This window comes from Polyodon spathula, chromosome 6, assembly GCF_017654505.1.
Source record: "Polyodon spathula isolate WHYD16114869_AA chromosome 6, ASM1765450v1, whole genome shotgun sequence".
NCBI lineage: Eukaryota > Metazoa > Chordata > Actinopteri > Acipenseriformes > Polyodontidae > Polyodon > Polyodon spathula.
The window spans coordinates 49,770,901-49,787,317 of NC_054539.1; the positions used below are offsets into that span (position 1 = coordinate 49,770,901).

The following is a 16,417-nucleotide window of genomic DNA, read 5'->3' on the forward strand; positions in this document are numbered from 1 at the left end:
GGGGCAAGTAGATTTTATTTTATAAAACACAATTATTTATGTCTGCTAAGAATAGCGCACAATGTATCTGTGTGACTGATATCTGTGTGAAGACTTTGAGGCTGTGGGATCAGTAATAGCTTACTCTATTATCTCCTGTGTGTTCTGAACTTATATATAAGCTTTATTTGGTACTGGGTCTGCATGCCACAGGTGCAGACTGCTTAGCTTTAAAAGTTGCCTGTTTGTCTTGTGTTGGTAATCACAATCGTCCACCCCCCACTGAAATCTTAAGTGGCGCCCATACAAGTGTTCAAATAGGTTGGACTCATTGGATTCCACTGGGTATATTATTCTGCATTATCATGGGTGAAAACTGTTTTGAAAGTGTTCAACTGTAATACCATTGACCCCTTTGTTGGAATGAATAGTTATTAATTAACTATAATAGTTATTAATAGGAATTAATAGCTAGTAGGGCTATCACTGTTAACCAATAAAGTATGTGGTACCAGTAGATGCAGAGGAAACGTTTCGTACAAAAGGCTTTTCTAATTATAAAATGACAACTGAAAAAATGTACCGATCACCACACAAGCATTTTTTACACTGCCCAAATCCCGTCTACGTACTGAAGATTCTACAGTCATTTTGTATTTTCTTACACTCGGGTATGCCTGAACTGTAGTTTATTTAACTGCTAAACTTCACAACTTTTTTTAATGAAGACATTTGACATCTTTCATTCACAATGTCAATTAAACTAAAAGCAGCTCGACCTTGTGTACACATACTAGCAAGAAACTACGTCAAACGACCTGTTTCTCTCAATTCTCTGTATTCACATGCACGCTGAACACCCAATCAGCGCTGACGTTGTTGCGTTGCGCACACGTGAGAGAGTGTCATGGCAGCCTGCAGGAGGTGCAGAACAGAGATGGTCAGGTTGTTTATTCATCCAAAGTTTCCAGTCTCTCTCAGCGGGAATATGCTGCATTTCTTTGGACTTGGATCGAAGGCGGCCCAGGGACATGTTGTCAGGCGCTGCCACCAGAGTGTGTGGAGTAGCCACTCAGCTGTGAAGAAAGTAGGAGTGGATCTGGGAGAGAGGTAAACTGCGTTAAAACGAGTTTCAAGGATGGCTTAACTTGACTAACAAATTAAACACATCTGTTTTTTTTTTTTTTTTGGTATTGTGATGTTGAATAATAATAGCAACGTTAAAAGCAACTGCAAAATGGATACATCATGTTTATAATAATAAAACTAACCGGGATTAACTGACAGTGGCATCGACAGTCCAGGGCAATCGGTTAGTTATTATTGACACGTGTAGAGTTATGGGGCAAGAAGTACAAACATATAAAATCGGTAAGTACAAAAGAAACAATTATAATTGGAGCGTTGCTGGGGCGGTAAAATAGGCAAACAACAAAACATTATGGCAAGCCTTGATACACCTGTAGTACACAATTTAAACAGTTAAGAGAATATGCCATCTGCCATCATGCAGGATACATGCAGTTATTTTTTATGGATACGATCATACTTGCAACATTTGGAAGCTGTTCAGCGGGACGCTGATTATAAAATCTCTATCTCTGTCCCCCAAACTCAACACCACACGACCAGCATAGCAGTAAAACTAGACATAATGAAGCAGTCTTACCTTTGTATTTAGTGATCACTAGATGTGTCAGCAGCACGAAGAGCACGAGCACAGCATATGGTTTTCACTAACTACTGTGCAGAATAAATTCATTTTTTTCTGTGGGTAAATATCGGGATTTTCTTCCCGGACATTTGCTAGGAAATAGCGACCGTATAGGCGCTGTTGGCATGGATGTACGGTATATGTTACAGCAACAACAATAATGTTAAAATGCACTCATGACAGGTACTTGGCATTGTTGCACATAACCTTATTGATAACTGCACAGAATGTAACAACAGTAAATGGAACAGAATGCAACAGAATCCTAGCCTGATCCACTTTATATAGCCGAACTTTATTACTCTCAAGTGAAACTAAACTGCATTCTTTTTTATGTTAATACAATGTGCTACTGATCTTACGGTCTGGAGTGCTTAAGGCCGAGATTTTCTTTGAAGTCAGTTTGCCTTAAAATGATGCAGCATACATTTATCATTTTAAATATGTTTAAAATTCCCTGAAGAAATCATCTTCCAGAATTCACTGACACCCTGTTTTCACAGGAAACTTGAAATTTCAACTGGCAAGCTGGCTAGGTTTGCAGATGGTTCTGCTGTAGTGCAGGTAAGAAATTCATTGATTCTTCAAAAATGTATCTATTTCATTTTTTTTTAAAAGGGGTCTAAAATGTTTATTTCAGTAAAGTGATTGTGAAAATTGCTTTTGTTTTGTTTTTATTTAAGGTTGGTGACACATCGGTGATGGTAACAGCAGTCAGTAAAACAAAACCAACCTCTTCACAGTTCATGCCTTTAGTAGTAAGTTTCCCTCATATGTTTTACCGCTTTATCGGGTGTTTTATGTTTGTTCCTGTCGGCTATTTCAGAGGTTCACGTTTCTCATTTACTTGATAGGTTGATTATCGTCAGAAAGCTGCTGCAGCTGGAAGGATACCAACTAACTACCTGAGGAGAGAGCTGGGCACTACAGACAATGAAATACTGACAAGCAGGCTGATAGGTGAGATGACATTGCATTGCAACTCCCAGCGTGTTAACATGAGCGGTCTGTTTTAAACTTTTAATGTGGTTTTAACCTTTTACCATTTTTAAAAAACATTTTCAGATCGATCAATCAGACCTCTTTTTCCCGCTGGCTATTTCTATGATACACAGGTAAGCCCTAGTTAATAATTATACAAGTCTAATAAATGCTTGTGAACTTTTCAATTATGTAATGTTGCATTGTATTTGAATTGCTTTCCACTATTCAAATCCTTTAATTTGAACATGCATATCTTTAATCTGCTTCTAGTCGCTTTGTTAATATTGCAACCTACAACCACCTAATTGAAAGTACTTCTTGTAAATGCTTGTTGTTTTTGTCTTACAAGGTACTATGTAATCTTTTAGCAGTTGACGGTGTCAATGATCCTGATGTACTAGCAATTAATGGAGGTAAGGCAACCTCATATTTAGGGATGTAGGTTATGTTTTATAATTTCCCTTGAAAATGAAAATACAATAATAAAAAAGTTTATGCACAAGATGGTTAATTGGTAATGTGTTCTTGTTACTACTGACATGGTGCTAGTGCTGGCAGATGTACTGTATATGCCTTTTCAGTGCAGAGTTTTTTGTATGTTCATTACCAATTCATAAAACTCCATATACAGCACTACCTAATTTAACTTAATGATATAATCTGTGTTTTGACAGCATCGGCAGCTCTTGCCGTGTCAGACATTCCATGGAATGGTCCCGTAGGTGAGTAAAGGTCATACTATATAACGCTGTAAAGGTTAAATTCTAAAATAGTAAAGGGGGTTGAAAAACAGTGTGAAATACAAAAATTAAATATAAAGATGCCTAAAGTACTAAATGAAGTGTATGTTTTAATCAAACAAGTGCATTGTAATTTACACTGGATGTTTAACCTATTAAATGCAGGTTTACATCCTTATTAATCAGCTCTGCTTTTGTCTGCAGTATAAGAATGGAATAGGCAGGCAGCCTTTGCTCTTCAGGTTTCAGTCAATGAAATTCGTCCCTACAAATGTACCACTTTGCTGTAGTAATGTGGCTTGATCCATCCATTAATTTCCAGGTGCTGTGAGGATGGGGCTGGTTGATGGAGAGTTCTTGGTTAACCCAACTCGTAAGGAGATGTCTTCAAGCACTTTAAACTTGGTGGTTGTTGGGGGCCCTCATAGTCAAGTGGGTAAGTGCATTTACATTGCAGTTTCAGCCTTTGAATGAATCGTGCAGTTCCATCCTTTTAATAATATGTATGTACAGTATGTGCTTTACACAAACAGAGGTCCTTTTTAAGCCTCTGTATAGTGTCAGATTCTAATTGCGGCCTTAAAACTCAAATCTGTTATTGATATTTAGTAATGCTTAATATATACCAGGTTTATTAATAAGTTAAAGGGCAGTAGCATTTTGACTTGGCACTGTTTTGATATTTTAAATAGACAAAGTGAGAACAGCTTGTGACATTGCGTGATTGAGGAAGTTTCCTGAGTGGTTCCACTAAAACTCCACAGTAGATGTTGCTTGTGTTAGCTGTGCTTTGTAAAGATTTTGTAGTTTCAGCAAATATGTTTTTTAATCATGAAACATATATGAAAAACCTAATTAAACAACTTGAAAATTGTTATATTAAAAGCTTTTTCACAGATGAATTGAATGTAGTGACACTGTTAGAGTACTAATTTTGTGGGGTTTTTTTATTTTAATTTTTATTGTTTATCTTTAAGTTATGATGGAAGCAGCAGGAGAAAATGTATTGCAGCAAGACTTTTGCCATGCAGTTAAACTGGGAGTGAAACATACGCAACAGATAATCCTGGCCATCCAGCAGCTTGCAAGAGAATGCGGTGTTTCCAAGAGGACCCCACAGAAGCTGTTTGCTGCTGTCGATGAGATTGTGGAATACACTAGACAGTGAGTTTACTGAGCAATGATATGTTTAATGTTGCCATTGACTCAAAGTGCCAATCATCTCCTAGATAGCGCAGGAGAGAGAATCATTTATTTTCTGCTAAGAACTGACTCTTACAAACTACATTACTGTTTTTTTGCCATAACATCGTCAATATTGTGTAAACCATTGGCAACCAGTATGGCATTGATTTGACATGTCTGAACTTTTTTAATGATTAATTCCTCCAGGTTTAAATGTATTGGCACAAATCTAATCTGTAGAGAAAACTGTCAAAATAAAACTTTTAATACAAAACATGAAAGCATGTTCTTATATAGAATATCTGGTACTATAACTTTATCGCTTGCTTACAGATTGGCATCCGAGAAGATTTATGCAGTGTTTACAGACTCCACCCATGATAAAGTAAGTAACACTGATTAAAATAATTTATTTTCCATTGCATTGTGTTTTTTTTTTCTGATACAGCATTGTTTTCCATAGATTTCTCGAGATGAAGCCATAAATAAAATAAGACTTGAAACTGAGGAGCTAATAAGAGGTACACTTGTCATATTACTTTTTTTCTTTTGCATTTTCTTTTTAACTATGATACATGATGCTGATTACTATGGTAAATTGTTTGTTGTTTCATATTAAGAAACAAATGCATAGGTAATACAGGGTTAAACATGAGAGGCTACATATAAAATGCAGCAATGGTGAAATCCGTCGCCCCCACTTCAGAAGTCCACACTGATGATGCTTTTTTAATACGACGAGATATTGACAGCTGTTGGTCATTAACCTGGGTATGATGTCATCTCAAAGTGTTGCTATTGATTTAGACATGTAAATAACAACATTTAAGTGTTTTAAACTGCTTTATTGTATTGTTTTTTTTACAGAACGATTTCCAGATGCCGACCCATATGAAGTGATGGAGTCCTTTAATACCGTTTCAAAGCAGACTTTTAGGAACATCACTTTAAATGAATATAGAAGGTAAACCGAACATCATTTTACCCGGGAAACTACGTTTGTCTTTTTGCATGAGAATATTTTAGTTTTACTGGTGCATATATTACAGAATAAGTAAGCTCTGGTAACTGTCATTTCGTTCACACCTCATTGCCGTAAATATTTTTTATTTATACGACAAAATCTCGTAAATATAAAAAACTACTCCCGATTTAATCTTTATACTTGAATGTGACCCGGGTGAAAACACACTCTCACACATATATATATATATATATATATATATATATATATATATATATATATATATATATATATATATATATATATATATATATATATATACACACACACACACACACACACAGTGGTTTGCAGAAGTATTCACCCCCTACCAGTAATGTCACGTTTTGCTGAATTACAAATAATGTATGCATCGTTTTTCAAACAGACTTTTTTATTCAAAGCTGTAGTGGTTAAACTGAAAACTTTTATATGACGAGGAGGTTAACGTTTGCAGTCCATTTATTCAGTGCCTGTCAGGCCATGCCCCACCCCGTGTTCTCTGTATTTTTCACATACCTCATTATAGACGGGCATACTGATAAATCTTCTCCTGATCACTCGTTTTATCACCAAACTCCTAATCCAATTCATTATTTTATTACTATAACATCTCAAAAAGCTCTGCAAATGTCTGTGATATTCTTTCAGCGCTGGATGCGGAAGCAGCTACCTCCTTTGTTTATGTCTGCTTAGCTCTGTGTGGTGCAGCTGCTAAGGTTATTGCTCACACATCCCCTTTTTTTTCGTGCTTTACGTCTTTTTGATAATGTTGGACAGCGTCCGACATTGGACTAGAAAGGGAAAATTGTAATGTCGGACCTTGTCCAACGTAGGACCGCAAAAGGCTAAATGTCAGTAAAACTTGCAAAGAAAATGTAAAAATGAAATTTACTGGTTAGATAAGTATTCAGCCCCTTAAGTCAGTACTTGGTAGAAGCACCTTTTGCAGCATTTACTACTATGTGTCTTTTTGGATAGGTCATTTTTGCCCATTCTTCACTGGAAAATTGCTCCAGTTCTGATAAGTTTGTTGGGGAACGTTGATGGACTGCAATCTTCAAGTCTCGCCATAAATTTTCGTTTGGATTCAAGTCAAAACTTTGACTGGGCCACTCAAGAACATTAATATTCTTCTTGTTCAACCACTCCAGTGTGGCTTTGGCTTTGTGCTTTGGGTCATTGTCCTGCTGAAATGTGAATTTCCTCCCCAGTTTGAGTCTTGGCTGACTCAAACAGGTTTATTTCAAGGATTCACCTGTACTTTGCACCATCTATTCTCCCCTTTATCCTGACAAGCTTCCCAGTCCCTGCTGAAGAGAAGCATCACCATAACATGATGCTGCCACCACCATGCTTGACAGTTGAGATACTGTTGACTGGATGATGTGCAATGTTGGTCTTGCGCCAGACGTAACGCTTGGAATTTAGACCGAAAAGTTCAATTTTTGTTTCATGTTTCCACATGTCTGCAGTGTCATCTACATGCTTTTTTGCAAACTCCATACATGCTCTAAGATGAGGCTTTTTGACTAATGGCTTCTTTCTTACCACCCGTCCATACAGGCCAGCTTTGTGTAGGGACTGGCTTGTTGTTGATGTGTGAACACTGACTCCCATCTCAGACACAAAACTTTGCAGATCTTTCAAGGTCATCGTTGGCTTCAAAGTGATACCCAGAACCAGTTTCCTGCTTGTCCGGCTGCTCAGTTTGGGAGGGTGACCTGATCTGGGTAGTGTCTGTGTGTTATTATGCATCTTCCACTTCTTAATGATGGACTTCACTGTGCTTAAAGGGATAATTAGTGCCTTTGAATTTTTACCCTTCTGGTTATTATTATTATTATTATTATTATTATATTAATAATAATAATATTTGTTTCCAGTACTGAAAAATGTTACACAAGTCTACAGATCTGAATAGACTAAATATATGTGTACTATATAGTATTTAAATATGTATCTGTGTGGTCCAGTGGTTAAAGAAAAGGGCTTATTACCAGGAGGTCCCCTGTTCAAATCCTGGCGCCCTCACTGACTCACTGTGTGCCCTCGGTACCACCAGTACCTTTTACGTTCACAACAATACAATACGACAGGACATGTAACTGTACATGGGTTGCAATACAATGCGTATCACAATACAACAAAAAACTCAAAGCTGCTTATCTTTGTTAGTGTGATCTTGCAACAAATAAAACTTATCAAGAATTTATTTTGCCTTGTTTTTTTAAAATGTAGTAATGTAAACAACTGCCTAAAATTTAAATGAGATCAGCAGCTGAACTATATCAACTGGCTAATTCCGGTCTTTATGGAAAGATCTGCCCTTATGAAATTTGTATCTTACAGTACAGCAATCCAGTAATGAGATCAGCATTGTTGTTTGTATCAAAAGTAACTAACTGCAAATACATGCTTTTCATCTACGAATGAAACATTCATAATTTAATCTTCATTAACAGTAAAAAAAAATAAATAATAATATCAATAACATGAAACATAAATGTATAATTTTTATAACTGAGTGCAAGGCTTTAACATGTTGCTTATTCTTTACTAAAATGTTGTGCACCCTAAAATGTACCAAACGATAATCTTTCAATGTTGAGCATAAGGGAAATAAAACAAATTAGAGGGGTTGGCATTTTTTTATCAAACTGAATTTTTTGTTATATGAATATGAATACAGAAAACTCCTACAGGGCTGATATTCAACACCATTATACAGTCTGAGGTCTTTGGCAGTGGACGATATAATTGCTTTAGCCCGTTTCTCATTTTCTGGTTCTGTTCCAGTGGCAGCACTGCAATTTACATTGGCACCATGGCATCTTCTCAAGTGGGAGGAAAGATTGCTTGTATTTCCAGTATACTTCATTTCTCTTAGGCATGTTTTACAAGTTGCTTGTCAAGCTTGTTTCTTTTTTTTCATTTAGATAAAAAAAACAAAATGATCCCACACTGTATAAGGATTTTTGGAGCTTTCTGCATAGGTTTGTATTAGTTTTCTTCTGGTCTGCCATTTTATCTGCACAGTTAAAACTAGTGCTATGAGGAATGCACTGCAGTGACATAAACAATGTCTTCCAACAGCAAAAACAGCTATTAAAGTATGGTATGTCTCCCGCGATGCTTTATTTTTCAATGAACAGTGTGGTCTACATTACTGTGTTTCGTGAGTTGCCATGTACTTCTATCATTTTGTACTGGTGTAGAGCCAGAAAATGTTACATCATCAGAATGTGGTACGTGCACTAAAACTTGACCCGTGTAACGCCAGAAAATGACGCTGTCGATGCTGTGATTGACTACTCCACAAATCACTATGAACAAGATAACTGTAGTTCACCCACAAAATCATATATTTTTACAATTTTGTATAACCCAGTTTCTTGCTCATCAGTTAGTCGCATACATTTGCTGAATTGTGAAAAAATATATATTAAAAATAACTTTAAGGGCCAAACTCGTACATCGAACCCCTTTCAGAAGGGAGTTTCCTTTTTTCCTGAGCTAAAATCATTTGCGCATACCCAGGCAAGCGCAGTACGCGGTGTACCACGTTTTAACACATAACACCAAATAACACCACACTGGTATGGTTGATGGTGTAACGTTAAACCGAACCTGCCTAGTCTGTACTGGTTAATTGTACATACTGGTTAATCATTACACCACTAAGTACAGAAAAGAGCTGCAGATAACATAATGATTTGTTTGTCAACTGTCTGCCGGTTATTGATATAAAAAATATATATTTTCAAGCCTACCGTAGGACAAACAAAAAAACGCTTTATTTTAAAGTAATATCACTGAGGAAATATGTTGATAATTTACAATTATAAAGCAAAGATGGCGCATTACAATTAACCTGGGACTGCATTTATTTTTTAGATGTGACGGTAGAGATTTGACTTCTCTAAGAAACATTTCCTGTGAAGTTGATATCTTCAGACCTCTTCATGGATCAGCATTGTTTCAAAGAGGGCAGACACAGGTCTGTATGAGATGGCTAAAGACTTCCCCAGGGCTCTATAATCAAAGGTTTACAGAAAAGGGCATATTGTGTGAATAGCAACTTCCTTATTATCTTCATTTTTTATTGCTATCAGAACTACATACTATTCACTATACAGCCAACTGATACTTTAAAAATCATAAAGAATTGAATTGTCTCACACTGTATGAAGCAGACTCGAAGATTAGATTACACATAGATGTTTGTCTTTATGGAATAGTTCCTATGTGAAAGTTGTAAATGCCTTGATTAATTTTCCCTACAGTTATTTTTATTTATTTCAATTAATTCGATTTTGTTTTTATTAGATCACAGTTAGCAACAAGCCAGATTTTTATTTGAAATATTAAACTTTTTTTTTATTTTTTCAGGTTCTTTGTACTGTAACATTTGATTCTTTGGAATCGAGCATAAAGACAGACATAATAACTACAGCTGTCAGGTAAGAAATGAAAGATTGTCATCAATCTGATACTAAAGGTCCAAATGTGATGATCTAAACGTCTGCAGATCTAAATAATGCGACCATTTAGATAAATAAAATATGGTACGCCCTAGTGTATTTTATATACTTAACCAGTGATCTGTGGAGCATAGGATGCGCTGTTGGAGATGTTTTTCATAATCTTGATACAGCCAATTTTAAAATGATACACATTTCTATTAAAAGTAGTTATTTCATTGTCTTGTTTTTTTTTTATTCTTATTTATTTTATTTTTTTACACAGTGGGGTTAAAGACAAAAATTTTATGCTGCATTATGAGGTGAGTTAATTTTGATTATCACAGTGTACATTATTGCAAAATAATATATAAGAGAACACCACCCCTCAGGAAGAAGTGGAAGTGTTCTTAGCCAAAATGTTCTCAAGACAGACAGGGTTGATCACCGGACACAATTTGCCAAGGCCAATCGTGATATGAATCAATAAATAGAAATGTATTCAGCGGTCCAGATAAGCTGCCTACCTGCCGTTTTGTTTGTGTTAAACTGAAATCTGCACTAAATTTAAACTGAACACCTAAAAATAAATTTTGCTGCTCAGCTTGTCTGCCTCCCCTCCTGCCTCACCTAAAACTTCCACTAAGAACTACATCTCCCAGGATACAATGTTTTCAGTTAGTAGGAAACTGTACACAAGAAAAAACCAACCCAACAAACATTATCCAATCTCTGGCTAGCCCTGTTGTCTTTACAGCCAATCACATCAAGAATAAGAAAAATTAGAAGCTACACAAGTTGAAGCATAAACACCCCAGTCCAGCTACAAATCCAACTAGAACCATTTGTCAGAGGCAACCGCTAAAAAAAAAGGTGGCTATAATATTAAACAAACTGTTTAATAACTTATTAATGCGTTTCCTTATTTTATTTATCTCTGTGGCTTTATGTTGAAGTTTTGACGTGTTCACTGAGTTTAAGAATTTCATGTTAAAATGTAAGTTATAGAATTTGCAGTCAGTGTGATACCTCGAAAGAAATGCGCTGAGCCTATAAAGAACCTTGTAGAACAGTTAAATAGCAATTAAAATGGAAGGCTTTTGGGGTTTTAATCAATTAATGATGACTCAATTAATCACACCAGTTGGCTTTAATCGATTACATTTTTTATTGATTAATATTGTTCCCTGAGTGCGGTATCAAAAAAGTGCTCATGAAAATGTGTTACTTTATTATATAAAAAATTCAGTTATTCAAATGCTAAAAATTTGCTAACAAGTGAATCAAGTAAACAAATCCATCTTGACATTCTATACAATAAAACACACCTGTTCCTCTTTTCTTCCTTTTTCAAGCAGTGTACACATAACCCACCCTCCGGACCGTTTATTAAAAAGAAAACCCTCTAGTATGAGTTATCCCACCCTCCCCTCACGCCTAAAACATTCAAATTAAAAAGAGCCCGGTGTGAGCCCTCCCATCCCATAAAACGCCTCAAACAGCAATTCAAAACTAAGTTCATATTTTAAATCTCACTTTTAAGGCTGCTACGATTAAATCACGATTCGATTTCTCAATCGATTTCATTCCTCATTATATACATCGAGAGAAATACTGGATAATCAATTTAAGAAATTACATTTTTGTAACGCGTTCTAAACATTATTTAAGTTTATCAACGAAACTGCACCAAAGCCCTGCCTTGCCCCAATACAGTGCTGTGAACATGGTTTATATTTTCTGCACTCTTAATGGTAGTTCACACACTACAGGGTGGTTCGTCAGCCCCACTGAGACTTGCTCATGTGTTTGAGCATTGCTTTGAGCTCCCTATGAGGTACTCGGATACAAACAAGCCCAGTATAAAGCTAATTTGATCCGAATCACATGCAAAGTTTGAAAGTACATTGTACATGACCTCGTAGGAACCTGTTAATTGCAAGATGATATTTCCTAACTTTTATTTTTAATTTACACATTTTTTCAGTACTGATCAATAATAATGAGGAAGCGTCTTCAAATTGAATTAGATAACTTCTATAAGCACTTTATGTTGGCTTTTTTCTTTGCTGATCATAGCTGGGCATGAGGCTTGTTAAACTGTGTATGCCTTTATTGCCTTGTACCATACGCCAGAAATCACATGCAAGTGATAATAATTCAATCTCACTGTTGTTAATGAATATTTTAACTAACATTCAAACATCCGTGGGAACACAGAACACAAAATTATGCAATATGGATCAGACATAGAAAAAGCATCGGTCCCAGGCAGTAAAGTACAAAAGCATTAGCAAGTGCATAATATAACATCCACTGAGATTAATTGGTCAGTGGTTTTGTAGTTTACCAGAAAGTCCAGCAGCTAGTATATACAATAGCAGCAGAATTACGGATGTATATAGCAAAACAAAAACAATTTTTTTTGTTTTTGTTTTTTTTTCCCCAAACCTGTTCATAGATTCCTTCTACGGACCAGTAGTAGCATTGCATTCAATAGAACAAAACAAAGTAGTTTAACAAAAAAAGAGAATAATTTTTCTGTCCTTTACTTCTTTTTGGGTTTTCTTTTGTAGCCAGAGAAACAAACACTATGGACTTAAACCGTTCTTGCCGGCTGCAGACATCCACATTTGAATTTCCTTCAGCTTACCACTTTTTTATCTAAAATTCCAACCCCCCAAATGAAAAAGGAACATTTCTAAAATGTAAAGAGGCATACAAACCTGTCAGATGAATAGAACGGGAATGCTGTCTTCTCACTGGTTGCTGTAGAGGGCATTAATGGCCAGGAAATGCCCTCAGAATGTCTACACGACCGTCACTGATAAATTTCATTAAGGTATCAATCTGCCAAACCACAACAAACCCTTGAAATAATGGTTGTAACAGGTCACAAAAACAAGTTCTCTAAAAGATGACTGGCTCCATCTCTATCCAACAGACAAGAGTGGTCTTCACATCTTTCCAGTGTCTTAACTCCTGCAATTATTGATGTCCACCATCCGTCAATAGTTGGAAATCAGCAGCAAACCTTCCAACAAACTGCAAAAACTGCAAAAGCACATTAAAAAACCGAAGTACAATGCTTTGCTCCATCCTCAGAAATCTCAACCACCAACATACCCACTATGTTTCAAAAGTGCACTTTCACAGGACACCTGCAATTCAACTTGAAATAAATAAACTAATATTTATATTAATTAGGGGTGCACCGATTATCGGTAGCCTATCGGCATGGCACCGATAGAAGGAAAAAAAAAAAAAACACAATCGGCGATCGGTAGTTTGGTTAGGCGCTCTTACTAATGACCAGGGATTGTTGGAATCTGTTTGCTGTCGTATAATCTGGAAAAAAACACAGATTTTCTATGCTGTGTGAGAATTTATTGTTTTACACTTGGGGCGGGGCAGTGCAAGCACAGGTTGTTTGATAACCAAATCCATGCACTTATCATATGTAGTCATCAACACAGGCAATTTTGCTTTAAATTTAGTAAACATACTTGTTCAATAAAAGTGCTTCTGGAGTGGAGGTCAAGGTTGAACGAGGAGCGCTGTCAGTGTCACATTAATGTTGAAACGTAGCTGCAGTTTTTTTTTTTTTTTTTTTACTACTCAACAAGCTGTTTAAAGATGCAGCAAACAATAAAAAACAAAAATCATCCATAAAGATTGGGTCAGTGAGTTTGGCAGTAGCTATCCAGGTGATAAAGACTAACTCGGGAAACTAATATGAATACTATTTTTTGTTTTTTGTTATCACTACACAGACGTATTTATAATGTTTTGAAGTAAAATGTTTTGATTGATGGCACTCTGGTGAGCTTGTAACTTCCTTTGAGTTTAAGTATACCAGTAAATATTTCCTGTGTTAACTGTTATTCAATAGTACTGTTTGTGGATGGCGACTCAAATTTAGCCTTTTTTTTTTTTGCGGAAAACTTGTATCCCTGCTAATGACTCAAGAATACCGAGACACTCATTTTCCCAGTCCTGTGTAACGAGCGATCATCCTGCAGTAAATACTTTTTTTTTATCTCTAAAGACAATAATAGGATATCGAGTTGTGTGCAGAACAGACTTGATGCTACATTAAATCCAGCGGTGAACTAGTGAGTAGAATATTATTATGATGCTTTAAAAACAAAAGGTTGAATCCTAAATAACACTGATGGTTTAAGTTGTTGTTGTTGTTGTTATTATTATTTTATTATTATAATATACACAATTTGTTCCCAAAATTGCCACTGCTTGCTGTATCCTGCACAAACTCTTGTCAACAACAAAATTAGGTGTTCAGGAATCACTCACTGCCTGTGAGACACAAGGGGAAGGTTACAGTCTCACAAGAGAAAAAAAAAAGCGGTACTGCCTTTCACAACAAGCTCAAAACAAGCACAACCCATGTTAGAATGGGTGTTTATGCAAATTACAGCCAGTGACTCTCAAGAACAAGCCCAATTCCGCTTGTTATAAGTGAACTTGGCAACTGTGAAAGTTACCTCAGCCGACAGTTTCAATGGGACAGCAGCAATCTGAGGAGGCTCATGCTATCAGAGATTCTATCCTTTCTTTTAAGTTGTGTTGAATTTACAGTTGTGTTACATGTTAATAATGCAAACATAAAACACAATCAGTATGTTCATTTGCAGTTTTATTTAGTCAGTTCTGAGAGGGCATCAAAACCTTGTTGGATGTTTGTTGTGCTGTTTTGAGCGATCGAGCTGGCTCATGACCTCCAGTTCACCAACTATATTTATTAACGTGGAGGGCAGACACGCGTTGTCGGACATATCATGGATCAAAAAAAAGGACGGGCATTAATTCACTTACTTTTAAGCAGCTCACTTGCACTTCGTGTTTAACTTTGACATAGTTTTTACAGCAAGGGTATTCTCAAACAGCGGCTTTAATACTATAACAATAGTTACTATAATACTATAACACAGTTCATGGTAAGTGGTTTTATGCAGAACTGTAAACCCACAAGAGATACGCAACATGACAGTCCAGACACAGCAAAAAACAACAATAAAAAAAGCCGCCCGCATTATCATTAAGATGAGCTATACCACTGCGAACCATAAAATCGCCCTTCAGCCACTACTTTCTGCCCGTCTTGGAATCCACAGTAACAACTGACCTGCTCCCTTGCAATATTTATAGTTAAGGATAAACACGCTCATTAACATTTACATGTGAAATACAGGTTTCCATGCGAAACTGGGTGTGGATTTTCCCGTGTGTTTCATCACTTACACGAGTAAATGAGATTTACCCTATCCCTTTCTTTGGCTGTTTGTTTTTTTCGGCCAGAAGCCTGGTTTACCCGAGTAATTCTCCTGAACGTGCACGCGCATCACCATTTCATATGCAAATTGACCCGCATGGAAACCCCATGAAAGTCAATGTCACATTACATATTTTTCTACAGAAGTGTTTCTACTAGCACAAATGCACAGGTTTTTTTTTTTTTTTTTTTTTTTTGTGTGTGTGTCTGTTGTAAAAAAAATATAATAAATTGCTGTAAAGCACACAATATAATACTATGTTATTCTTTTGGATTAATTTTCTGAAGTAAATGCAAGAAGTAAACAATACCTGTTCATTTTCATACAACAAGTAAACGTTATCTGCTCATTTTTTAACATTTATAATTATAAAACAGTTTAAATGTAGGCCCTATGTCTCGTTCTAGTAGTTTACAATAGCTTACCTGTCTTATTGGTATTGGCTGATATGGGTAGATAACCATCGGCTATCAGTATCGGCCAAGAAAATCTTTATTGGTGCACCCCTAATATTAATTTCTATTTAACAACCAATTATATCAATGTGGTTATTTGTGCTTCAGGAAGATTCTACAGGGTCCTCTGAAGGCTGAAATCAAAGAGCAGTTGTATTACAAAGTATAGGACAATTGCACCTTTTTGAGGGGCCAACATCCAATCATTTGTTTGCACTCCTGTGTTGCCATCCCAAAATAGCAGATAACAAATAAAATACAGATCTTTAATTCATTAAAGAGGGTCTTTCCTGATGTTTCAGTTTCCTCCATATGCAACGAATGAGATTGGCAAGATGAGTGGCATGAACAGAAGGGAACTGGGGCATGGTATGTATGAACAATACAGAATAAATACATGAAACATTCCTGTGCATAAACTGCATACTGGTTTGAGTGTTTTTATGTTATGATTTCAGGTGCCCTGGCAGAAAAATCACTAAAGCCTGTTATCCCCAAAGATTTCCCGTTCACGATACGGGTCACGTCGGAAGTATTAGAATCTAATGGTAAGTATGTAAGCATGTTTGCTGAATAGAACAATATGTGGAATTGCAAGAC

The 16,417-nt window shown here is 36.2% G+C and overlaps 1 protein-coding gene across 1 annotated transcript in view; it reads left to right on the top strand.

Annotated features, from left to right (window-relative positions):
• The first annotated feature begins 854 nt into the window (after window positions 1-854).
• Window positions 855-16,417, top strand: part of LOC121317278 (polyribonucleotide nucleotidyltransferase 1, mitochondrial-like) — a 28,037-nt gene continuing 12,474 nt past the window's right edge. The window contains exons 1-17 of the mRNA XM_041253031.1: window positions 855-1,089; window positions 2,197-2,257; window positions 2,377-2,451; window positions 2,548-2,653; window positions 2,759-2,808; window positions 3,027-3,090; window positions 3,352-3,399; window positions 3,740-3,853; window positions 4,395-4,581; window positions 4,936-4,987; window positions 5,066-5,123; window positions 5,470-5,566; window positions 9,503-9,605; window positions 9,998-10,068; window positions 10,355-10,391; window positions 16,120-16,186; window positions 16,276-16,365. Coding sequence (XP_041108965.1) covers window positions 887-1,089; window positions 2,197-2,257; window positions 2,377-2,451; window positions 2,548-2,653; window positions 2,759-2,808; window positions 3,027-3,090; window positions 3,352-3,399; window positions 3,740-3,853; window positions 4,395-4,581; window positions 4,936-4,987; window positions 5,066-5,123; window positions 5,470-5,566; window positions 9,503-9,605; window positions 9,998-10,068; window positions 10,355-10,391; window positions 16,120-16,186; window positions 16,276-16,365 — 1,483 coding nt within the window. The 5' untranslated portion in view covers window positions 855-886. The remainder of the gene's footprint in view (window positions 1,090-2,196; window positions 2,258-2,376; window positions 2,452-2,547; window positions 2,654-2,758; window positions 2,809-3,026; window positions 3,091-3,351; window positions 3,400-3,739; window positions 3,854-4,394; window positions 4,582-4,935; window positions 4,988-5,065; window positions 5,124-5,469; window positions 5,567-9,502; window positions 9,606-9,997; window positions 10,069-10,354; window positions 10,392-16,119; window positions 16,187-16,275; window positions 16,366-16,417) is intronic.